Raw genomic sequence first — 26,797 nt, 5'->3', positions numbered from 1 at the left:
TAACCACGCTGGTTTCCGACTTGACATTCCACTTCCCAAAGTTCCTTGGTGTATGTTCTCTCCTTAAAGACACTTGTATACACTGAGTGCATCAGATCTAGTTCCAAGGTTGAGGGATTTGTTCAGAGTCCCAAACAAGCACCTATCTAGTTTGTCCTGCAATCCAAGCTATCAACCTTTAAATCAGCTTCAAGACACTTTCACGAAGTGCATGTTCAGTCCCCCAATTAAAGCTACTCTGAGACTCTCACAGGCTCACAAAGTCCTGCACTGCCACATCAGAGACAGTAACTGGACCAACCCACTGTCAGTGAACGAGAATGGTTTTTCAAATAAATTTATCACCACACAAGAAAGAGCTCACCTTCCCTAGGACAGGACTTTTAAGTGTGCTCTAATCCCCAGGCCACAGCTGCTTCTGTGTTACACATAACCCTGTTATAAATAATGCAATTATTCTGGAAGAACACCAGTTAACAAAACAAAATGTAACTCAATACTAATGAACTTAAGGCAGTAATAGTCCTTGTATTACAAAGTTGTGTCTTCCAGAGTTAATAAAATAGTGGTTTTCAAATCAATTTAATACTCACTTCTATAGCATAATGCAGGGCTGAGGCGGCTGGATGTAATGAGAGGTTCTCTAGCGGCTTAATATAGGGTTTCTCCCATCCTGAAGCCAAGGACCATTCTATCATCAGCATATTATCAGTGAACACAGTTCCAAATACCAAACCAGTGGGGTCTGGTTTTTCCTTGAATGTCGTAGCTGGGGTGATAATCAAGTCGGAAGCCTGAAGGAACACAGAGACAAAAATGAAGTGTATCAAAATAATGAAGTCAGACTGATTTAAAATTATTCTGCATCAGTGAACATAGACAAGCCTTAACATTTTCTCTGTAGGGATATTTAATGACATGATGGTTAAAGGCAATTAACCTCTACGTAGCTGGAGAAATATTCATAAAGTGCACACAAACATATACACAGTGCTGTTATACAAGAAGTAGCATATTTTGAAATTCTGTTTAAGAATTGAGTTAAAGTAGCAGTACAAGGTATAAAACCAGAAAATTAGCACATGAAATCTCTTGGACAGTAAGGTTAACACCCCTGTACAAGTTCCAGAAACACCCAATTGCTGTACCACAGAATATAAGCTGATCATCAGAAATTAATCCCCATCACAACTAAGTAGATGTTACACTGATTTTCCTTTAATACATAAAACCAATGTGAGAGATCAGAGCCTGCGGGCAGCAAGTTACTTATGTCACAGTAACTTGCTCATTCACACGCTTATCTTCCTAGGAATAACCCATTAGCAAAGAAGGCTAAATGTTTCCCTGCATGAGGGACTGCAGAGACTCTCTTGTAAGCCATGACTAGCTGCAGACATGCACCACAGGGGTTTGTACTGTTTTTGGCTGGGATAGTTAATTTTTCTTTATGGTAGCCCCTGTGGTGTGAATCATCCGAAAGAACATCAGGGAAATAAGGAATGCAGGATCTCTGGCACGTCACTCCCCTTTTATTCACAGGTAGGGGCTGAACAACTAGAAAGGGCTACAAAGCAGGCAGAGCCTTGATTCACCCTCTCCCTTCTCTTCCTATACCATCTGAGCATTTAAACCATGCTGCTCAAAAGCAAGGGAGAATTCAAAGAATCACATTCAAAGCTCCATTTTCCTTCCTAATGTAAGTCAGAAAGCACTGTCCCTTATTACAGACCCCCAAGTGAAATCCTGGTCCTCTGTGCTGGGTGCATATGGAATAGACTGGAACACAGGTAATCCAGAACAGTGATAAATGATTTGCAAATGCTGTAAAAAGGTGCTTCCGCAAGAAATATCAGTGTCTTGGACTTCTAAGCCCCTGCGCACATTTTGCAAAATGAGGCAAAATCGGTCTCAAGCTTTTGAAAAAAGAATATGTGTACCCCTGCTTCTTTAAACAACCTAATTTTCAAGATGCCTTTAATGAACCTGTTTCTTATTGACTGGTTGTTTTGGTTTAGGTTTGGTTGTTTGGTTGGGGTTTTTTTTGCTTAATGGCTTAGATGTGAAATTAACTTAGAGCGGGAGCACATTAATAGTTAAAAGCTTGTTTCAACTATCTCCAATTATAGGGCTTGTCGAGATATTACAGTGCATTAGTCTGGTTGAATTAATACATAATCTGATGAAACAACAATTACTCTTCTTAACTCTTCCCTTTATTCTTCTGACAGCGAATGCTCCAACGGGAGAAGCACTACCTAATGATGTCCTAAAACTAATTTTACCTGGCAACCTCTTACCACTCTTACCATGCTTTAGAAAAAAAAGGTATCACAGAAGACAGAGATCAAAATAAAAGCCACAGAGGAGTGTTTGCTATTATCCACAGTGCAAGACAGCTCAAGCAAACAATTACATGGGAGCAGGGATGTCAGTGGGGCTTAAGTGAGTATGTAGAACACAACCATATCTTTGTGTTTATCTCTGCACAGAACCACAGCTTCTAAAGAACTCCCTGTTCCAGTGGTATCATCTGCTTTCCCTCGAGTCCAGCCTTCTGCATCTCGGGTCACTTTCATTAGGGTAATTATCTTTACAATAAACTGGCCTGGGGACCATAATTATCATATGAAGCCTCTTCCCCTAGAACTCCCATCAGTGTGCTGATTTCTGCTTTTATGCCTGTTTGCTGCTTCCTCAGTGGTGGTAGCACAACTGCTTGAAAGGCATCACTCCAAAACAGTTTGTTAAGTTTTCTGGGGTTAACAAATAGCTTTTATTTAAGGATGGGAATGAATTTTAACTTGGCTCTTCTCATAAACCCACAAGCATATGTAGAGGGAGCAGCAAGCTGCAGCCACAAGTGAATACACTCACTGCACTTCAGTTTGAGTCCCTTGAAGGCAGAAAGCCTAGAGAGGTAAGAAACTATGATCCTTATCCAGAAAAGAAACAGTTCCCAGACCACAGAGCTTCCTGGAAGTGCACAATCTGACCAGGGATGCCACTTGCTCTTTCTCATCTCCTTCAGAATTTGGGGAAACCAGCTTTCCTCCAGACACCGTGCCAATGCCTGAGTCAACAATGTCAGGTACACCACTTGACCCATAACAATTCCTTCAAACAACAGTAGGAACACCCTTGGTAAGACCTCAGAGAGAGGCTAAACTGCACAGACCAGTAGGGCAACAATCATCCAACAGGAAAAGAGGCAATTTTTCTCATTCTTATAATCCTGTTAAGATCTCTGGAGAGCCACTCTTTTGGCCATTACTTTCTTAATATCCTTTCTTAGGACTCTATCCACTATGTCTTTTTCTCCCTGTTTTTACCAAGCAGTGCAAATTAACAGCATGCAAAAGCACCCAAATCTTTCAGAATCTAAATGCTTTTTGTGTCAAGACAGCATCAAGTGCTGCAATGCATTTGGTCTTCTTTTTCTGTGAAGGATGACACATTGAGAGGAGGTGTTGGAGGATCATCTTTGGAGTACTCCCACCACAGGGTGGTCTGCACAAAGTATTACTAGCACCCTCAGCCTCTTCTGGGTCCCTGAGAAGTAGGATGCCCTACACAACACTTCACCTGGCTCACAAACCCTTTGGGCTTCACTTGTTCAAGCAGCACCAAGAGGGAAATCACTCAGAAGAACCCACAAAAGGGAAGCAGAGCACAGCCAGGTGACAAATGCCAGGGTACTGATTAAGTATCAATGCCTCTTATGTTAATATCACTCATTAAAAGATTATCACAGTGCTACCCCGCTATCATCTATGACCTTTAAAAACAGCAATTTACTTTTTTCCTTTGCCAACATTCCCCAAGCCCTGAAAGCAGCATGTTAAGGATGCATTAGGGATTGGCATTAGCACCCATCCAGATCTCTCCACAGTTTGTACTGCCAACACAAAGGGGAATTTTCAGCTGGACTTGTGTTTTGCTGGCTTTGTTTATCCAACATGCTCTCAAGCACCTCCTGACGCTGTTGCCTAATAAAACCATTAAACTGGAAGGAAAACCTGTAAATGCCGAACAAAAAGGATAAGAGAGATTAAAAAAAGAAGTGGATGTGGCACACGGTGAGTGCAGTTATTTAGCACCTGTTGCCTGAAGTAAAATGATAAAGACATTGTCCCGAGCCTGCAAAATCTCCATGTCACAGCAGAAAGGAACGTACATACAAGATGTGCGTGCCAATATGCCAGCCCAGGACACTCTGGTAAGGGAATAGGAAGCATCAGATTGCCCTGCCTGTGGGAGGCAAAATGGAGTGATGGGGAAGCCAGCTGGATACTGCTGATTTTCAGGGCTTATATGGCAACATTATACCTGCAAAGGGCCACTGGCTCAAAAAGATGTTTTTTTTGAGAACCCCCTCATCTGAAAAGTGCCTGTTAATTCCAATGCAGCTTCTTTCAGGGCAAAGCTTTACCCAGCCCAAATAAAGAAGATATAATGTGACTGTGACCTCTTGAAACTAAAATTCATCATTTGATCAAAACAGATCTTCTCACTTATGAGATGGGTCAAATTAAAGGTGACATGCTGGTCCATGTCAATTCTAACCGAAGCTGTGACAAGACATCCTGGTGCCCCTGGCCGAGCCGTCAGTTTAATGCTTGCTCTACCTGGCCTTGGCAATAGCTTTAAGTTGATTTGCAGCTGACAGCAGCCCCTGGCCAGAGCTGTTACTCTCATCATTGCATTCCTACCTTTCTTACCCTACACAGCTGTCTCAGGTAGGTGCAGACGGCAAGATCATATTTGTCCTACTCTTTCTACCAAGTCAATGCCTTCCCAAATCATCCTTGGCTGCAGTTATTTTCACTGAAAATCCTAGACCATAAGCAGTAGGTTGGGCAGCTGTAACAGCTGTAATTCATTTGACATACCCAAACTCTTCTAAACACTGTGCTAGGCCACGCATTTCTATCACTTACTTGTGTAAAAACACACCTGGCAGCCTCAGCTATAAAACAGCTCACAGGTTACCTAACAACAGCAGCAAGTTTCAGCAGAGATCCTCAAAATGTTAACATGCACCCAGTGAGACTGACTGCAATATCTTCTAATGAAATAAGTAAAAGGGTATGAACATCCCTGACTTCCAGTCAAGGTGATTAATTCAAGATCACAAGCAACTGCAATAATTTTTTATCTTATACTGAGTTTTTAAGCATATTCTAGGAAAGATCAGGGCCTTCTCATGCAATAACAAACAGGGAAGCACAGGCAAAATCAAGTAACTTGCTTTGCCCTTGCACTTGTGAACAGCAATGGAGCAAATTCTGAGAAGGACACAGATTACAAAAAGCACAAGGAATTACTATAAAGGGGAAAGGTAACAAAGCATAGCTGAGAAGAGTCGGAGAGAATGAGTTTGGCTCTATACAGAATGCTATTGAAGCAGGCTCCAGGGATGAGGATTTCCTGCCTTTCAGTCCTTATGGCTGTGGCTCGCTCATCTTTTCCAGCACTCAGCTTTCCAGCCACTCTTCCCCACGCCTGGGGTATTGCCTGGGGTTGTTGTGAGTTGTGGCGGAGAGCTTGACAGGGCAGGGGTGGGGAACCAAGCTTGTGCAGGTCTTTATGTCACTGGTATTGGGAATGCTGATGGGACACTGAACAGATCTTGGTTTTCAACACACTTAGGATATTACAGCTCAGTAGGTGATAGGACCAAACCTCGCGGGCTAAGACAGTTTAATATCTGGGTGATATGCTTTAGGGGTTACAATGATAGTGCTGGATTGACAGTTGGATTTGATGATCTTAAAGCCTCTTCCAACCTTGATGATTCTATGAATTAGGAAAACAAAAGAAAACTGAACAAGTGATGCAAAAGGCCACAATGGCTCACACTACCAGCCACCTGATGCCTCACCAGTGCAGGAGGAGGAGCAGGAGCTTGCAGTTGTGTTGCTGAGATGTAATGAGGAGTGGGCTATCCCCAGCAGGGTCACCTGTCCTGGCTGTATCCCCTTCCCAGCATCCTGTGTCCCCCAGCCTGCTCACTGGTGCTGGGGTGAGGAGCGGAAAAGGCCTCGGCACTGTGCACTCATTGCTCAGCTGTGGCTCAAGCAGTGGCATGTCACCCACGCTGCTTTGGCCACAAATCCGAAACTCAGCACCACACAAAGCTAACTTGATCCCATCCTGAACCAATCCACATGCTCTGTGCACTGGTGTTCTCATGAGACATCAGGCACAAGCACAGTGCCAGCCCAGGGATTCCCTGGCAGGCCTGGTCACCTTCTGTCCCATAACTTGTCCTCAGCTTCATAGGGAAGCTGAAAACAGGGCAGACACAAGAGCAGGGACTGCCTGGATCTGCCTGATGCTGGGACAGCTGGGGATCAACACTTCCCCCTCCTTCTCTGGCAGAGCCCCATGATGGGAGCTGACCAAGCAGTCAGGCAGTTCGATGAGATGCAGATCTGCTGCCATGCCAGAATATGCCTTTGCCCAGGAGGCAGGGAGCACAGGGAGGAAGAGGGGTTAGCTGCCAAAGCAGCAATCCAGTGCTCTGCATGGGAGCTCCAACTCCCCGCGGGGGTTGGGGGAGGAAGGACTAAGAACTAGGGCTGTGCCAGGCCATCACTTGTTGTCCTTTGTCACTGTCCTCACAAGCAGCAACTCATTGCTTCCCATCTGGGAACTGCTGCTGTGCCTTTTCTTGCAGACCCCACTGACAATACAGAGCTTGTCAGCCCCAGCCCCTCCAGTCAGGCAACATCCAGGCTCTCCCATGGCTCTCTGGTGTCCAAAAGCAGCAGCCTTTCCAGGCACCCTGGGACAGACCACATCTGATGCACAAAGACAACAGTGAGCACAAAACTCAGACACACAGCTTGAAAAACACCACAGGTCCCCCAGCCATGGGCCAGCCCAGACTGCCAAGACCAGCAGCCCCTGCCCTGTCAGCCAGGCGGCATCCTGAGCAGCAGCCACCTCCCCCCGACCCGGAGCAGACAGGATCCAGTACTGCTCAGGACATGAACAGCAGTCACAAACGCCACACAGCCCAACGTGGCTCTCCCACAGCTCCATGGCAGACAAGATGGACAACCACTGTCAGCCTGGGCCAATTCAGAAACAATGGTGGGTGAGAAAGCACCACAGACAGCCCAGAAAGCACCACAGAACCAGGCATGTGCCAGGCCCCTCACCCACCACAAAGTCATTCTGCTCGTCAGCAGTGGGAGATCCCACATTCATTTCCCAGTCATGCCCTGTTTCTTTTCCCATCACCATCTTCTTCGGAAAAGACTACTAGTTCTGGGGGCAGAGACCATCACTTTCTATACAGAGCCCTGTATAGCTCTTATCACAATCATAAAGTCTACAGTAGCAATAATAAGAACACAGAATTCTATCAACTCAAAACAAGAGTAAGAAAGTCAAATAAATTCTTAGAAATCTATTACCAGCTTGTAAGTATAAAATTAACGTTCATGTAAGCTATCCTATAATCCCTTTACCATCAATACTATTTTAAATTTACAGCAGAGCCTAAGGCTTGAGAATGGAAAGTGTGCCAAGATGCAATAAGATTTGAGGAGGAAGAAAGGCCTATTTTTCCTACTACTACTACCAAAAAAAAAAAAAAAATTAAAAATTTTTAAAAAATTATCCTTCTGCGATCCCAGGGAACATATCAAAAATATCAGAAATCTTTCAACATAAAGCTTCCCAGAAACTTAATCTCAGAATATGTTAGCACATGTAATTGGACTGAGGCCTGGAATCACTGCATCACGTTGGCTGTACATTGGGTAATAAACCACAAAACAAATGACAAAGCAAAAGAGAGTCAAGGCTCTGAATCAGTTGTGAGACAGTCATGGAAACAGCAGAAAATATGGCTGGAAGGACTATGTCTAGTCCATCCTATGCAAGACATCTAACCTGAACTATTCATAACAGATACTTCTCAAATATTTGTCTAACCAAAGAATGAAATTCTGCTACACTCTACAAGAAAATGAGGGCAGCATAACCTACTGCTGGCTTCTTTAACCTTTCCCCTGATCCTGCAGAGGCTCCAACTCTGGTGCAGCAATGTTTGATCTGGAGCAGTAGGCAGGAAGTAAACCTGCTCTGACAAGAAAACAGAGAAGTGGTTGGAATTGACGTAAAATTCTTGCCTAAAGGAGTGAAAAGGGCACCTAGGGCAGCAGCACAGCTGAGAATATATTCTAAAGCCCTCAAAACACAACAGAAGGGATATAAAGATGTTGGAAAGCTACAATCAGGCTAGATGATAGAGAAAGCATAGAAGAAATTTATTTTGCCCTAAAAACATATCATTCATTTCAATAGCACTAGCTAAATTTTACGAGTTTTTCCATGTTGCTGAAATGCTGTCTGCATAACTTCCCACTGATTTGCTCCAGAAACCATTTAAGTTAATAAAGACCCTTTCTTCCAGCTTTGTAGGAATCTGGATTGTAAGACAGGTAAAACTACTTGAATCTTTACAGCCTCATCCATTTCTTCTGCTTCAGGAAAATTACATGCATTTATAATCGTTAGGTTTGGGGGGTTCTTCTCCATTACTCATTAGTCTGTTCTCCACTGACAAGTTTTGAAAGATGTGTTTTTAAGGCTAAGAAAGAAGCTGGGATGGGGCTCCTACATATCCTAAGGAAACTTTCCACCTGATATTAAGGAAATCTTAAGAAAATAATCTACTTGAATTTAGTGGGGTCTACCTCTTCTACTCCAGGTATTTGTATTTTCAGATCTACAAGGAACAGTCACTTAGTTTCTCTTCTATCAAAAAGTTCTCTAAAACATTTCAAATATGATTCTCTCTATATAATTCAAACCACCAAGGTGCTGATGAGATTATTTAACATTGGAATAAAAACCAGACACACTTACTGTATTTCGGTCCTATGAATCATTTCTGTTTGGTAACAGCTATTCCAATCAACTAAGTGGGGTCATCAGGAAGTGTGAGCAGGCTTAAATGCAGTCATTGCACTGGTGTGAAAAACACACTGCCGCAAGCCCACTGTTACTTTTGGGCAATTCAACTCTAAAAATCCTCTTTGTCTGTGCAACTGCACTTCACGTCTGCAGTGTAGACACACCTGGGATTCAGATTAGAAAGAAGCAATTCTATTTAGGCAAACACAGACTGCAATTCTCTAATAGCAGAAAGTCCTCTCATGCATTTGTACACAAACCGTTCCATCAAAACAGAACTAGGACCATTTTTCACTAATGGAAGACATTGGCTAGTTACCTAATTCATATGATCCCGTATTAACACAAACTGCTTCTTCTCAAAGATCTGACAGCTTGGTTAATCCAATTCCTGATGCTGTGCTGCTCCTTGCCTCACAACCACTGCATTTCTGCATTGCAGCATAAACACAATGTTTCATTTTTAGAAAGAGTTTGCCTGGGAGAAGATTTGAGTCTAATACAAGCTGAGGGCTCACACTGGCCTGTGACACAAGTCTTGAATAGAGAAGTCTCTGACATTTCACCAATAACACATCTTTGAACAAAGATTCAAGATACTACCGTCTCCTGATTTGGAAAACATCATTTGTATTTCACATGAAGCAACTGAAACAAAAAATGAGATTTTTGCAACTAATCTTCCCTGAAAGAAGTACCCATGCTGAACGAAGAAATGAATTGCAAACCTAAATGTCAGACAAACAAGTTGGAAGTATTTTGCCTAAGTAGCCTGGCCAGTTACAAACATGTTGTGTGGAACAGCCAAGAATAGAATCATAATCTCACATGTCCAAGTCCTGAGCAGTTGCAATTAAATCTTCTTACCTGATTTTAATAAGCTTGCACACATGCAGGGAAGAGGATTCATGGCATGCAGGCATTCAAAACCTTTTGGAAATATAAAATGCTTTCATGGTACAGTGTCTATATTATACAGAGGTTATGGGAACCATTTCAAAGATTCAGTTAACCACACCTGCCTTTTTCTCTGATTCCATCTCCTTTTCACAGTGGTAGACAGAAGGTAAACTTACAAATTGCCATGAAATTCAGTGTCTGATCTGCCAATGAAACTGCCAGAGTTTGCCATTTCGTTCCACTCAGTACTTTCTTAGAAACAGGGACTAAATATGGGATTAACATAAACCTCTTCCAACTCTCTAGGCTGTTAATTCATTGAAAGTTCTTATATCCTTCCAAAAGCAAGCAGGAAAGCCAAGAGAACCCCATGGAGAAAAACCAACCAAACTTAATTCTCTTCCTAAATTGTAGCTTCCATTCAAGTGTGTTCAGCAAAGAAAACATTCACTATCAAAACTGGGGATATGATACCACAATGACATCAAAATTTAAGAAATCTTGGAAGTAGGTATGGACACTATGGATTTACTAAGTTTTGGAGTCAGTTTGTAAGTTTACTTTGAGAATCACTGACTGGTGCTAAGCCTTGCATTTTAAAAGCAACTCTTTACCTTGGGAAAAAAGAACCCAGAAAATGATACAAGCTAAAAGTAATCTCCAAAATTCCAGTACCATTTCTGTGCTTTTACAGACACCAACTACATCTTAAGCTCCTAGTGCAAAAAGTGATAAAGCATCACTTTCTTGTGCTATGAATCAACTCAGCCAAACTGCCCTTGGCTGTTTTTTTAGCAGTTTCCTTTTATCTTGGCTAAAAGCTCCTGTTATTTGCTAAAGACAATTAGCTTTATTTGCAAATCCTTCAGCTTCAGATAATGGGACAATCAGTTCCTCTACTACAGCTTAGAAAATCTATTTGCTAAAAGCCTGCAACTATTTGAAGAACATTACCCACTTGAAGAGAAACACAGAACCACTTGCCATCAAGCTGAAACTGAAAAGAGCTGCCACAGGTCCCAAATTCTTTCCTAATAACTGGAACAAGAGCAGTAGATATGTGTCAGTCTGGTCCACCTATTAATAGTAATACTCAAAAGAGTTTATGCCATGCCCATGTGGATGCAGAATACCACAGAAACCACTCAGCACTCTTTGTCCTGGAGCTGGTTTTCCTCCTGGCAGGTAAAGATGAGGGAATGGATTCGATTGTATCACCTGAAATAATTCTTCAGCATATACATACCTACTAGGAGGGATAATCAGGTGAGATGAAAGTACAGTGATTTATAAATATTTACTCGTCAATCTGTTTTTATCCAACACATCACAAAAAGCAAATAGTTTTATTACCAGTGACAATAACATAAAGTAAACAGATTCAGCTGAAATCAAGATAAAATCGGAATGTCCTTTTCTCAAGCAATGCCCAGCCCACACATGCTAAATACTGTTATGGCAATAACAGAACCAGCCTCTAGCTTGGTATTCCTGATCTAACAGTGGCTACAGCTATGTACTTCCGTGGAGGTGATACAGAGATGACCTACCAAATGGTAACTGACATGGTTTTAGCTTAAGAGGATCAGACTGGACACCAGGAAAACAAAAATTCTTTAAGAGAGCAGCCCAGCACTGCATTCAGCAGACAAAGCCACAGCTGTCCTGCTGTAGTGCTGATGAGAGCCACACTTTCAGTGGGAGGATGGACTGGATGGGCTAAGGTTCTACTTCACAAAATATTTGGAGATCCTTACTGTAGCTTGTTACACACACATACCCACACACAGATATCCAATTGGTTGTCTCTTACTGCTTCAAGACAGTTTATATAAGAGCAGATTTTCTATACACGCACTCTGGGGAGCTACTGCTCATCACGGCATCAAGATATCATTAAACTTCTATAATAAATCTTTTCCCATACAACTTAATATAAAGGAAATGTGCTGTCTCATCAAGCAAAATTTAAAATGGATTCTAATATCCATTTAAAAGGATTCTAATATAACTTAAGAATTTAAAATGGCAATGAAGGGTATTCTTCTAATATCCCCACCCAACAGTCAAACCCCTGAAGAATCAACAGCTGCAATACAACAAAAAGCCTCACTGAGTGCACATATGCTTTGGCAGATAAATAATTTATTGATGTCAGTAGAAAATGACAAATTGAGGACAAGCTGGGGAGGAAATAATATATATTTTAAAACCATGTATATAATTGGAAAACTATATCTATTTTTTACATAAAAACCATGTAAATTGCTTTATATTCACTGGCCTTGCAGGTAATATGGTAACTATACTGCGTGTATTTCCTCATTCCAAAACTACTTTAGTGTTCCCTTGATCCATATGCTCTGAGCATGTCAGTAACTTTACCTAAACAAAGGAAAACTGCTCGGTACTTCCTAAACTCTTCAAGGAGTGGAACTTTAACCCTGTCACACTAATATGCTAATGTGATAAAGTCAATTAGTTTAGACTTTAAGACCTTAATTCAAAAATTAGACTATTCTTTATTTTATACACTTTGATCTTTGCATTGGATGGGAAACAAGAAAGTTTGGTGAAAAAACAATATTCAGCTTTCATTAAAAAAAACAGGATCAGAGAATTGTTTGTTATCACTGTCAGCAAACCTTTCACATATAAAATAGTTTTCTAAAATAAAGCTTAAAACCGTCTATTTTTTCAAAATGGATTGTTCCTTCTTCCAATTCCCAGAATAAGGAATCCTATATCCCACTGTATTTGCTACAAATCATAGGCCCATTTAGTATAAAAATGGTTTTGGCTCACAGCAATGTAAAACTTTCTTTGGCAATCTCTCAATTTGAACCACAAATGCCTGCACTGGAAAAAGAATTTCAGCTTCTTCTAGTGTAAAATACACTACAGCTTTAGATTCTGTGGAAAATTTTTCAGACTTTGGTTAGGATTTTTTGGGGGATTTTATGCATGTAGAGTGGAAATAATCTTTATGTTCTGATTTGTACAATACTTAGCACAGTGTCAGCTAATTCACAGCTTGGGCGTTAAAACATTAGAGCAATGCAAGAAACAAATAATAAACCATACATCATTACAGAAAATTCAATATAACCAGCATTTTACCTGGCTAGACGTGAGATAGCTTCAAAGTGGAAGCCATGCAAGCATATTAGCAGAGCACTGTACTTCGTCTAGCAAGTCCAAGATCCCAACAGGGATCACCAGCTGGAGCACAGCACTGCACTAACCTGCCCATGCAGCTTCCAGTCTGCCACGGGCTCACATCCCACTGGCTCGGAGCCTGGAAGGTTGAGTCTGTCTGCAGAAAACTGTGTGGGAGCACACACAGATATTCAGAGTAGCACGAGCAGCCATTGAGACACAGAAGCCCCAGTTAAACATTTCTCATTCTGCCACCACAGGTCTTCACATTAGCAACTCAATCCAGATGCGCCTGCAAGCTACAGCTACTCCATTCTGCTTTGGTGTAGCAAGACTAGCCAGTATTTCCTAGAAATTCCCTAGAAAGTCTGCACTACTTTGGCACACTGAATAGGCTGTTAAAAAGTAAAACAAAAGAACTGAACTTTGCACCACTAAGATGCCAATTTTTCCAGAGCTTCAGATCATTGAAACTCAGAGAAACATAACAGGAGTAGGTAATACCTTTTTAAAGTGCTCCATGTATCAGTCTTCAAAGAGAAAACAAAGACAAATTCCAAGACAAAAGACTACATTAAATCATCTTTCTGGATATGAGAGAAATAAAAGACATCACAGATGCCTTTAGTTTCTTAACATCAAGCGTTAGGAATTCCAAGTCAGAGCTAATTCACACATTAAAAGAAACCAAATCAGAGTTACATATGGAAACAGACTGCTACATTCTCCTAACAACAGTCATTCTGTCTTGCGACAGCACAATAAGCAGAATGAATGCATTAAAGAACCTACCAGATTTTTAGTCATAAAAATTTAGTGCCTTAGACATAACTGTGTGCTATTTAGTGGTATTATTGGATGCAAGTGTAAGAATAAAACCAGACGTGCATTTCTTGATTCAACTTCCCAAAAAACATTCAGTGGCACAAAGGATGACTGTACTCTCCCTTACTGGTGCAATATCCCCCTCACAGAGATCCAATGCTGGCAATAGACAGAAACTACAACTTAGGTGTGGGCACAAATCACCATCAGCTATTTAAATAAACAGATATATTAATGCATGCATACAACAGTTGAGGAACAGTTGAGGAAGACTTCACTCACGTGGAAGGAGCTTAGTAGATAAATTCTGGAGCTCTGACACTTTATACAATACAGGAAACTGTAGCACAATCACGATTTCCTTTAATGTTTCTTAGCTGTTCCAAGATCACTGCTCATGTGTCAACTCTAAATGCCATATATTAAATGCTAATAAATCACAGACCCGACAGGATGAGATTTTTAACTGCAGAACTGAGTCAAATTAAGGTAGTTCAGTAGCAGTCAGGATGAAGGAAGTACCAATTCCGACCTGCTGCTTTTAAAGAAGTTCATGAGACTAGAGAACAGCGAGCAGTTAGCAGAGGGGCTCACTGCCTGCCAAAAATCATAGGTAACATTCATTCCTTCCCTCCCAGTGTACAGGGACTTTCTGACTCCACCTTTCAAAGTCAGACAGAAACTGCAGTGAAATTCAAAGCAGCTCACCCCACCTAAAAAGCACAGCACTGCATTCTAAACAGAAATGTCTTCAGAGGGCTAATCTGGCATTCAAATGTTGGGCATGACCCACTGTAAACAATATGTTTTATGTAAGCTTTAACCAAAACCATACCCTGTTTTCTACATTCCCACAATCTTGGATTGCTTAGGTCACTGGCACAAAATTGCAGTTTTCTTCAGTACAGTCAGCCCCATGGGTCAACTTGATTCCTTTGAAATATTATTAGCTATAGTTTCTGAAATTGTAACTGTAACTGTCTTCCAAAAAAATGTTTGTGAAGTTTCCTAGAATTAATCCATGCTATTTTATTTTCATTTTATGTTGCTGTTTTTTGATTCATTTATGAAGTTTTTCCTTCTTAATTTTACTATGAAGTTAAAGAGGCTGAAAATAATTATTATAATGTATGATACTACAACCAGGACCTATACTCTCACCTTAACTTTCATACACACACCTCCCACAGTACAGTATTTTCTAGAAATCTATTCCCCTCTGATGACTGCAGCTAATCTTCAGAAACAATGCCATAAGGCAGGAATGAAGTCTTACAAATTAGACTTCAGCCTGAGCCAGCTGCTTTCTCCTAGCATTATTCCCTTTATGACCATCTGTCCCACCTGCTAATGTATTTTTCCCCTCACCCAGCCTCTCCACTACAATGATTTGCTATTCTGGCTGACACACAAATATCAATAGAAAGAAATCTGGACTAAATCCAACTTTGTGCCACCCAGTACTGGGAGCTTTGGAAAGGCACCTGCTTGACTGCTGGTATAATTAAATCTGCCTTAAGTCTGCTTTAGTTTATGCCAAGTTCACCTGTGACCCAAACACTACCAAGAGTTTGTCGTCACTTTGCCTTCCTTATGGACTGCCTCAATGAGTGAAAGACACAGCTCAGTTTGGTTACACAAGAGTCTCCTCTCTGTAAAGCAATTCTTGTTTGCAAATACACCAGCACACTCTGCTGAATGAATCTAGTGAGATCTGTCTATTTATTGAAGGTGAATTCACAAAACAACCCTTGCACTCGAGACGTGTGGTTTCTTGTGGTTTCAAAACTGGCTGCATGCCTGTTTTTGTTAACATTTTTCAAATCAGACCTTCTAGCTGAAAAGTTATCCTGAGTTTTCCTCCTTGGGCAGAATTGCCAGAGAGACACAACAAGAAGAAATGAGGAAGAGAAGAACTGGAAAGGGCTGAGAATGAGGAAATAGAAATTAAACTGCATGTTACTACATGGTGAAATTCTGTAGTCATGGACTCTCAAGAATTCTTTGTGTTTTCAATGAGACCAACATCAGAATAAACCTTATCAAAGGGTCCAACATATTTATTGCAGCATTAATTTTTCATATCCATTTAAAGCCTAACAACTGAAGGGGAAATAATTACTTTAGAATAATTCAGATGACTGCGCAGCAGTGGCACTGACCAAAAACATCAGGAAGAACATGTCACTTACAAAGTGTATCATCATATTTTCATCTCATGTACTGCTGACAATAGTCAGAAATAACAGGAAAGGAACTGCTGAAAAAACATGAGTTTTTCTGAGTACTACTTTTATATTTCTGCTAAATATAGATGAGGCTTTTTTAAAGACCGTAAATCAGGGAATATAAGAGGAAAAGAATTACAGATGTGCGTCATAAAGAATAAAGGTAAAAGAAGTATAAAAGGCAGGGAAAAAAGGAAATTAGGACAGATGTAGAATTCAAAGGAGCACTTGCTGACAGGCTCTGCACTTTCAACAGAAAACTGGCAGCTGACATCTGTATCCACACAGTTTTTAAAATCAGCTCTTAGTTACTAGCACTGCATTCAGGAAGGAAGCAGAGGAAAAGAACAGTATCTTAACTGAGCTCATTTCTAAGAATAAGATTAAAACAAAAAGAGAAGGATGCAATTTCATGTCAGTTCCTGGCAGCTGCTCAGCATTCCTTACTGTCATAGCCCTGTTTGTTGTGGAGTGCTGATAATGTTCCAGAGCTGCAGTACTTTGGAGTCCTTCTGCAATCCTTAGCTCTGCAACTTTGGGACCCAATGGAAAAACTTGCTTCTGAAGACCACTGATACATACCTTGAAAGATTCAGTCATTTGCTTTCCTGTTTCTCCCGAACATCCGCCACCCGTGCACTCATTCTGGCAGCCCTAGAAAAAATAAAACCAGAGAAAATCAAATTCAATGCACTTTGCAGAAAAGCTGACACACATTCAGTTAATTCATTTCAGGGACAGATTGTATTGAATCATCAGACGTTGTCATCAGTAAATATATTAGTAAGAACTTTGTGGTAGGTTCTTAGCACAACTTTCCGTCTTCTCAGTTCTCAGTTTTACTTCATTTGCATTATTTTGTGCAACTGCATTTCAGGGCTTTATATATATAACATATATATATATACACACATATAACAACCTAGACTAGATTATGACTGGAGTGTACAAGGTTATGGACAACATCACAAGTCTTTCATTCAGAGCTGAATAAATAAATTGGGTTTTTACACAATTCCATCAGAGCCAAGTTTCTCTACTAAAGTATCTACCTAACAGGTTTGCTTTTGCCTTTTCTCAGAGAAGGCTGAGTAGGCAAAGAGAATGGAAGAAAAAAAAAAAAGAATTGGTTTCGTTAAATCCTTCATTAAACAAAGACAGTAATAAGGAATTCTCACCTATATGAATAAATAATGAGAATATTTTGCATCATCTACAATGTTGAACTTCAGGCTTCTGCCAAGGAACCAGGAGGGGAAAGGAAAAAAAAAAAAAAAGGAGTGCCAGTTCCAGGCATCCTTCTGTTCAACAACAGAGCGATAACAGACAGGTACAAGCCATCTACCTAAAAACAAGATTCCCAGTTCCCACAGCATCAGGTTAGCATCCCTCCTGCACTACCTGGACCTTCTCTGCCAGTAGCCACTAAATGCATGTTATACCCAACAGCATGGAACAAAGGAGACAAATACAGCCCTGACAGGGTTCCTTGTTTCCCAGGAGCCTTTAAGAAAGAGCTGAAAAGGTAAAGTGGGTGCAGAGGCTTGGGAGAGGGAAGAAGGAACCAAGAGCAAGAGGCTGGGGTGATGAGCCATGAAAGAGGATGGCTGGGATGATGGCATAAGGGACCACAGCCAGAAAGATGGAGAGAACTTGGTGGCTGCCTCTCACCCTGCCACCCCCCTCAGCCTTGCTGCATCTTGGGTAGGAACTCCCAGTCCAGGTGGGGAAGCCCCAGATGAAAGGTATAATCCCCCCAAGAAAAGATGCACAGAAAACCTTTCATGGTCAGCCTATGAGATCCCAGCTCTTCACCAGGGAGCAGCCCTCACCCCACAGGGAGGGCTGCATGCAGGTGGATGGCAGTGGCAGGGACACAGCAGCCACGCCAGTCCTGCAGCAGCCACCAAAGAGTGGGGCCAAGGCTGGGACCACATGCATCACAGGTTGGGAAGCATGATACACAAAGTAAATAACATGATTCTTTTCCCTTTTTACAGATCTTGGGAACATGGTAAAACATACAAAAAACAAAAAGCAGTATTTTCAGTGGACCTTCCACAGATCACAGCCTTGCTACCAACAAAAAGTAAAAGGCAAACTCTCAGCCACAGCAGATCTCACTTCCTCTCCCCTTCCCCCCAGGGAGCCCCCCACATCCCTCCTGCCTTTTCTCAGCTTTAACCCTTCTGTTCCTCTTTTTTTCTAACCCTCTACAGCAAAGCAGGCAATCGTGGCTACAGGACCCTCCCTATCCATTAAAGGACAATGTGCCAAGAGATATCATAAATCTCTTTACAATATCTCAATATGCTTTATCCTTCACTAAAAGTATGTTTTATTTGCCTTAAATCTTACGGTTTTCTACTCCAGAAAGACAAGACTTCGGCAGTGTGCATGGGCATTCAGTGGCAGACCCAAGCAGGACTAAAGTGTTACCCAAAGCAAAGGACACTGTATAATAACAGGTCCTTGCTTTCCCTGTAATTTTTCAAACACTTCCAAATTCACTGGTAAAATCCTAGAAAGCCTTCATGACACCATCAATTTACAGTAATGAAGTATTCCACAGATGAACTGAGCCAACTGATTTTTCTGTGCACCGCAACAGATTAAGATGGAGAGTGTGCTGGTTACCAGCTAACAGGATGGGAACTGCCAGCTGTGGAACAAGAATATCTCAAGGAGCTCCAGCTCCATTGCTGGCTTTTGTCTAATATCCACTATGCCAAGTTGGATTTTCTAATAATTACTGGTGACAGCAAATACTGACAAGTACTCAACCATTATGCTTCAGTTTCTTCCTGTTGCTGCTTTGTGAAGTTGCCCTAAAGCAAGAGTTGGCATCAACACAGAGCACTGAAGCTGGATACAGTTTAATATTCTCTTTCATGATCTTTTTTAAAGATACCAAGCTTTCATGTGAATTTCAAGTACAGACCACCTACAGGAACAGCCCCTGGGGGCTCCATCATGTTGCCCTTCAGTTCAAGATTACCACTGAACTCAGTGAAGTCAACAGCCCAATTTTTGGGTATATGCCATGGGGCCAATCCTGTTCTTCATGAAGTCATTATTTTTTACAGATTTAACTCATATTTAAAGCAAATAGCTAACTGCCTTTGTTAACCACACTAAGATTAAACTGAGTTAATCCCTTGGCACTAGAAAGAAATACCACAATTACTTTCTAATTAATGGAGTCATATTTTAATGGCTCCATGGCTTATAAATCTGAAACATGTTGCTAAATGCAATAAGGAAAATTGCTCCCTGGTTTAGTGCCAACCTTGCCAAGGGAGATATGGCAAGCATAAATTTGCCCTTTGTGTTTAATAGCACAGCAGATTTAAAACTGCCTCCATTAAAACACTGATGTTATCCTAAAGATACATTTGAGCCACTGGGTCAACATGTTCTCAGAAGTCACTCAAGACTGTCTCAAGTTGCTGTACAATTACACACAAGCATGACATTATTTCCTATGTTGTGCTGTAGAGACATCAGCGTTTTCTCTGTGGCATATGTAACTGCTTTTTCTAAATGGGAAATAGAAGAGTATTTCGTAGAGTTTCTTCAAAAATACTGAAAACATATTGATTTTAACATTACTGTAAAGCCTGTATGAGAATGAGGTGTAAAGTCTTACAACAGATTAAACTTGGTTAAAAAATGGGGTTTATATGTCATTTAATCTCTGTGGAACACTACTGAAATAAAGACCTGCTGAGTAGTAATTCTGTTCTTACTTTTACAGAAGACTTCAATGATATAATGACCATTATAAATCCTTTAGCATTGACACAAGTGATCACAATACACTCAGCTGGATAACAGTGCTCCCTCACATTAGCACTTAGTTCCAACCTAACTCTTATACAAGGCAGAGGTAAAGCCTTAGGTGGATATTTGTGTATGTAACACTTACTGGCACTTCTGGCAAATTTTAGGCTTAATAGTTGTCACCTGCACTTCTGCTAGAGCTTTCCCAAACCTGGACCCTCAACTCCTGCACTTGGTCCTCAGGCTGCCTTAGACATACATATCTTCAACATCTTCTAGCATCATGATGCTGCAGTCAGTGCTTTCCCTGCTGTCTTTGGCACACCTTCTCTACTTCTATGCAGTCAGATCATTCATCCTTCTGCTACAAAAACAGGCCCATCTCTGCCCTAAACTCCCCAGGCTTCCTAGACTGCATGAGTGTGCCTTAGGTCCTCCAGTGCTTTTAAGACACTCAGCAGAAGCATCAGCATCTTTGTTCTCACTTGGGACTGTCTGTTCTATAAACTTCCACCAGGTGCTTTGTCAAACTGCTGCACTTGGGGTTTAGCTACTCTATCTCATTGGCTCATCTTCAGTTATGAAACAGGAACTGAAGATTACCAGGAGCTTCATCACTGTGAACTTCAACTGCAAACTGCATTTCTTTAATCTATAGCATATGAGATGATTTATTAAAAAAAAAAAGTCACCAGTTCTCAAAAAAATTTTGCAGTTAACTCTATATGCCATGTACTTTGTCACTCATTCTCAAAGAAAACTGACTCTTTAATCAGTTCTCTCTTCACTTAATTTTCCCTGTTGTTTGAGAACTCTTCTCACCACCAGGGAGCAGAAAACTTTCCCTAGCAGAAGGCAAGAGTAAAGAAATAAATTGAAAATGTTGTCTACAGAGCTCACACTTTCAGCTAGGAAATCATATTGGATGCTTTTCAAAACTACTCAAGTTCTGCAGCTCCCAAAATCCTTAGTCATCTTTTTTGGTTTCACCAGTCATCTGTGTGAAGCCCCCCACAGACTCCATTCTAATGGAGAATTTCATCAACATTTCATCAACAGCATCAGTGCCCTAGTAGAGTACCACCAGTGACAGGGAACATCTGGAAACCTAATTTCATGCCCATGAAAGAACCACAGACAGTGCTTTTCTGGGCAAGCATCAGCTATTCATGGAGGACAAGAACCTAAAGAAACCAAACAAGCCACAGATGCACAGCAGTGATTGCACAGAGTTCCTTCTACCAAAGGAAACCCATCTCCTGCTATAAACACCATCATATCTTGTAGCAGTCATCAGGCCCCAGAAAAGATGGATCAGGAATTTCCTCTCAGTCAGAAGTCATATGAAAGACAGCTTTCAACAAAGAAAGTGGTTTCTGAGACATTTCTCCAAGCCAAAACAGTGTCTTACTGCTTTTTCCCCATGCCTGCTTCTGGCTACTAAGTGTCTAAGAAATATTTCATGCTCTAATTTGCACTGGAAGGAAAATGAAATTAGAACACTTGCCAGATTGCAGGAATACAGCAGATCAACAAACCCGATACATGACTCATACCCTGGTACTGCGTACAGGCAAGCCAAATGAGGTGTGTGTGGTGACAGGTACTTTGTCATTCCCAGCTGTACAAATCAGAGCTGCCTTTCTGCGCCAGGTATACAATAGAATCCAACATGCACAAATGCCATCTATTCCGTGTATTGCTACAGTCAGAAAAAAACCACTTCCATGACCTCAAAACAGCTTTTACCTGTCCCTAGAAAATGTTAATACAATTTTGCAGCCACACCACATAAGATGAATTTGCAGAATGCCCCCCCCCGCCAGTAATAATGTTCACAGCTTAACAAAAAAAACGAACCAAAACCAAACCAAAATAAAAAACCTTGCACACTGTCAGACAGAAAGAAATTACTGAAGGGCCAAGTCATATAATACTGTTTTTAATATCAACTAAAAAATATTTATTTAATGACATTTGTGAAAGACTTCCATAGTTTAAGAAGCTCATTTGTGGAAGCCAACAGCCAGGCATGTTTATTTCAGCTTCAGAGTAGTACAAAAGTGTTTTAATCCTGTTTTTATATTGCAGGTATGTGAACATGAACATACACAACACATACGCTACCATGCAAGTGTCACCAAGCACATCTGTTGGGCTGGGCCATTTACGCAATTTACAGTCCTGATTCCTGCACTTCTAATACATTTTTTAAGACTGTTCCTCTTTACATAGATCTTCCCTGATGCCTTGTCAGCTTGGCATTATCACCTTACTGTGGCTGCTTGTTCAGCCTTGGGCTGGCACTAATGTTGGTTAAACAGAGGCTGTGCAATGACAGCATACAACAAAGAAAAACACAAGGCAGCTAGTGTAGCAGAAAGAGAAGGCTTCCACGCTATTTAATAATAATTTTGCCTCACAGTGAAGGCATTGGGGCCTAGAACATACAAGAGATTCTATGTCCAAGAAAGCTGAATTGCATAAAATAAAGCTGAATTGAAATAGATTGTAATTAAATTAGTCCAAAGAACTGTGCAGGCACTTATCCCTGACTTGAGCAGTTTACTGTCTTTAATTTAAAGCAGTTTAATTAGTTTGACTAAAACTGAAATATGTTCCTCTTAAAACAAGCATCACTGTTTTTATTATGCTTAAATAAAAGACAATTCGGATTATATGAACAATAAGCACAACTTATTGGTTAGAAAAACCTTAAAACAGAGACCATCAAGAAGTGGAAATACTCAGCTAGTCCATCCAAGACTCATGTTCAGTAACAGTTATAGCTATATCACTTTGCAAAAGCACACAAAGTTGGTTTCACGAGAAAAATAAAGGCAGAACAATGCTTGCAAAGTAAAGCCATTGCAAGCAGCACTCTGGTGAAGAACCTGTTAGAGAACTAATATCAATTTTTTGACTCAGTGTTTAATACTTGAGTAAGTTCAGTAATGCCTGAACTGATGCAGAAGAAAGCTTGTCTCAGTTCACCTGAAAGATAGCGAGGCTAGGCAAGGTGAAGAACTACTTCTGAAGTCCAAGAAGAATGGGTGCTTGACAAGCTGAATTATCAAGAACCGTAAAGGAACAAAGAGATCAGCAGAAATAGAAAACAAATTAATTTGCTGAAAACTAATACCCTAAGGAGAACCTGACCAGTGATCTTCAGCTTCAGGCTGAATTTATTTTGTCACATATTTCAGAAAAATTTACATGAGCTGTGAAATACAACATGGAGTCTCAAGCATGATCCTCCCCAATGGAAAAATACTGAAAGCCTCCCACCAGTCCCATCCAATAAAGGACACAGAGCAGCTGTAATCTCCGCATGGTGCCCCTTTATCAACAGTCAGTTTGGTCTTAATACATTTCCTGCACATCTTTTTCTTTGCAGAAATAGGCAAGTACTCTAAAGAAATTCTCTTCACAAATGACCTCCAAGTGCAGTGTGCTTCAACCTCGATTTCTAAACCCACTGCTCACACTGTTCTTGATTGTTTTACTTCCTATGACCCTCCTGTTGCTCTGTCATTCCCCAGTGCCATTTCCTCTGTCTTCACAGTTTACTGGCTCTTCCCTTCTGATTTGGGAAAACAGCCTCGCACAACGAGGGGAAGAGGCAGATGACCTAATGGAGCTCTTCCATCTCTAACTCCTATGAACAGTGCCTCTAAGTGACTCTTTTGTTGGTTTGTTTGTCCCTTCTAGCATTAATTAGGTTTTTAACAAGTGCATTGTTTGCTAGAATGGCATGAAGGAAAACATGTTAAAGCAACCAGCTGGATCAAGTTGACCTATAAATTCATCTGCTTGTTTCCTAAGTAGATAGTGTCTCATGGCTGTATGATATAGTGATTGCTCAAACAAAATAAATGAAAATTCTGAAAGGCACCACAGCTTCATTGTGTCTAGGCCCAGTTCTTTGATATGAGATTTTTTGTATGAAACTGGCAACAAGAAAGGGTATAAATGCTATTATATGCTTTCCCCTAGCACTGTAACAGGGTTTTGCTCTTTATCACAAGCTTGTGTTCATTATGTTTTCTCTAACATTTTGCTCACATATTCTATAATGCCAGGTACTAAACTGGCATTTTAAGATTTTATAGTAAAATTAAGCAGGATGCATTTTTAACTGTACTGTTATACCAGAAAAGATAAGCCTAAGCACAATAAAAATTAATTTGTTTATTTTCCTTGGAGATTCAGTTACACTGACTATATTTTTTATTCTGAAACAGCTGTACAGATAAACGATAGATCTGATTTAAAGATGCATAAAATATAGCTTGCAATTTATTTGTGAAATTGCCTGATGGTGGAAACTCCACACAGATCCTGCAGCTGATGACCAAGGCAATTGGTTTTATGCAATTACCAAATGAAAATATAAATAACATGAAGGCATAGAGAGCAGAAACAAATCAAATCATTGTCTGAAGAGTTACTGAGGGCTTAGAACTGGAAGCAGACAATTTAGTGCAGGAGACCAAAGCTTCTGCAGTTTGCAAAATAAATCATTGTAGACTCCTGGGGGGAAAAAACCCAACCAAACCACAGCAGAGACAGTGATGGATTCCAAAATGAGAACTGACATGCTCAAAGAAAAGAGCTAGCAGACAAAAACCTGTTTTTAAGGACACAGTCCTGTTTGCAAGCTCCTTCCTAACTACAGCAGCACCAGGAGAAGCACGAGGTCAGGCCAGAATCACTGGCCTGTATAAGGGGTCATTTGTAGCTATTCTCAGAGTGCTCAGACCGTGTCCCACTTAAGTCCATTTTGCACTGGAATAAAGGTTTACATAAGACACTGAGCAAAGATAAATGACACACTGAAAACGAAAGGTCTGTGGAGGGAAAAAAACAGCTTTTGGAGGAAGAAGGAGTTACTTTTTTCACCGTAAGTCCCATGGACAGTCCCACTAGCGATCCTAGAACTGTAACTCACACAGCTGGCTCACGAATGCAAGTGCACGTGTGGTTGCTGGTACATAAAGGGCTGATGCAGGCTGACTTGATACCACATCTAGCTCTGGTAACTTTACATGGCCTATTTAATCATAATCCATTATCAAATGCCACTGCTGAAAAGCACAAGAAGCATGACTTTCCGCAGTGTGTTGGCTGTTAGTGCTGTTATTCCCTGTTCTCTGTTTCCCAAGAGGCTGGTATGCCTGTGAAGTGTCCAACAGATGAAGCTGATAAAGCATGGCAGCAGCTATCTAACCTGGGGATCTGATTGGGCTCAAGTCTGCAGGTACACTCTGCTCCACTAGTCAGAGGAATGCTCCTTAAAAATGTGTTCCTCTGCTGTGTCAGTCTTCTCAAATGACTGAGCAAAGCCACATTTCTTTGCTTGCAGGCAGAACCATGCACGCGCAGATGTGGGCTCTTCCTAGACATTCAGCCACAATGCTGCAGAAAGACCCTGAACCGAGCTTTCAGGGCTCACAGTGATCTAGCAGGTCTTGTTAAGAGATGCATTAAAGTTATCCTGTATCTCTTCAAACAGATGATGCAAGGCAGGGTAGGGAAAAAAAAAAACCCCACAAAAAAAGCCCCCAAAAAAACCCCAACAGGACAGCAAGCTTTCTGGAAATATTGCAAATACTGTGTTCTCTTGGATTCTGATGGCAGGCTGGAATTGTTTGTTCTAGATACAGAACCAAGACCCTCATTATTTATAAGCTTTAAAGGATCTCCTCACTGTAAGACTTGGAAGCCTGGCTCTACAGTCACAACACCTAGGTGAAAGAAGGCAGAAATATCCATCTCTTCTACAAACAGGAAACTGAGGCATGGATTGTCCCACTGGCACACTTCACCTGGTTTGGCAGCTCCTTCAGGGAATTCACTGGGGTGCCAGAATAGGGTGTGCACAGCCCCCCAGGAACTAAAACATACCCATCAAATCCATTACCGTTCTTCCCAAGGAAGAAGAACAGGTCCAAATGACTGATTTACAGTGGGTTTGGCTGTTCACTACTCACAGCTATAACCTATTCAAGTTTCTTGCCTACCAACACACAGGTGATGGCTGCAGAACACCTGCCTATACCAGCTCCAGTGGGTTTTAAGCCTCGCATAATTGGTTTGAAGCAACGAGAGACCTCTCCAAAGCCTGGGTTATACCCCCTGTGATGTGTGTTTTGCTGTATGTTCAAACACTGCTCTGGACACAGTTCAACAAAGTAGAAAGGAAATTGAAGCTTTCCTTTTTGAAGCACTAGGAACACAGCTAAACCAAAGGGAAAATCCTTGGGACCTGTTTGAGGACAGCATCTACAAAAATGTTCTTGTTCCAGTAACAACAAAGAGGGAGCATATTTGCATGATAGATGTTCAGCTCAGAATATTCTAGGAACTTAATTGCTTTACATCCTTTATGAGTTGCAGAGGGTGTAACAGAAGGTAATAAGCATTATCCACCACACCAAGCAAATGTAAATAATCCCACGGAAGCTTACTAACAAGGCAGGAAAAGCAGGGCACAACTACAGGGTCACTGCAGTGTCACACGTTACTCCCTTGAATGTGGTACAAGAAGATAACACCCAGAAGAAGCTGCTTTTCTTAATATCATCTGCTCAAAAGAGGTAAAATATTTCAAACTAGTGACAGAACGAGCTATCCCACTTATTTAATATGTATTCAACTGTGTAACAACTCTAAGAGAGGAAAAAATCATGGATTATAACACTCCAAAATTTTGGAGCTGCGTTAAACTTATCCTATGTGTCCTTTCTAAAGAACATGAGCAAGTTCTTCATCTGAAATCCCCTATCATTTGTTGACAGTGCCCAGAGCAAACTGAACGCTGCCCAGGGAATTTGAGAGCAAAATATCACTCAGCACATTAAAAGTAGCCTTGGAAAAGTGTGGTCACAGATGAGGTATTTGTAGAGGTGTGAGCGTTCAGCACACATGAAGTACACAAAGCAAAGAGAGGACCTTTGCCCAAATCA

General features: G+C 41.0%; 1 protein-coding gene across 2 annotated transcripts in view; it reads right to left on the bottom strand.

The window, feature by feature from the left end:
• Positions 1 to 26,797, bottom strand: part of BCAT1 (branched chain amino acid transaminase 1) — a 57,197-nt gene that overhangs the window by 24,475 nt on the left and 5,925 nt on the right. For both annotated transcript variants that reach the window (XM_048301144.1, XM_048301145.1), the window contains exons 2-3: positions 16,629 to 16,700; positions 594 to 794 (exon numbers count right to left, since the gene is read on the bottom strand). In XM_048301144.1, the coding sequence (XP_048157101.1) occupies positions 594 to 794; positions 16,629 to 16,700 (273 nt within the window). The remainder of the gene's footprint in view (positions 1 to 593; positions 795 to 16,628; positions 16,701 to 26,797) is intronic.

The sequence above is a fragment of the Corvus hawaiiensis genome, chromosome 4 (assembly GCF_020740725.1).
Source record: "Corvus hawaiiensis isolate bCorHaw1 chromosome 4, bCorHaw1.pri.cur, whole genome shotgun sequence".
Classification (NCBI taxonomy): Eukaryota; Metazoa; Chordata; class Aves; order Passeriformes; family Corvidae; genus Corvus; species Corvus hawaiiensis.
This window is presented reverse-complemented; position numbering and strand designations above follow the sequence as displayed.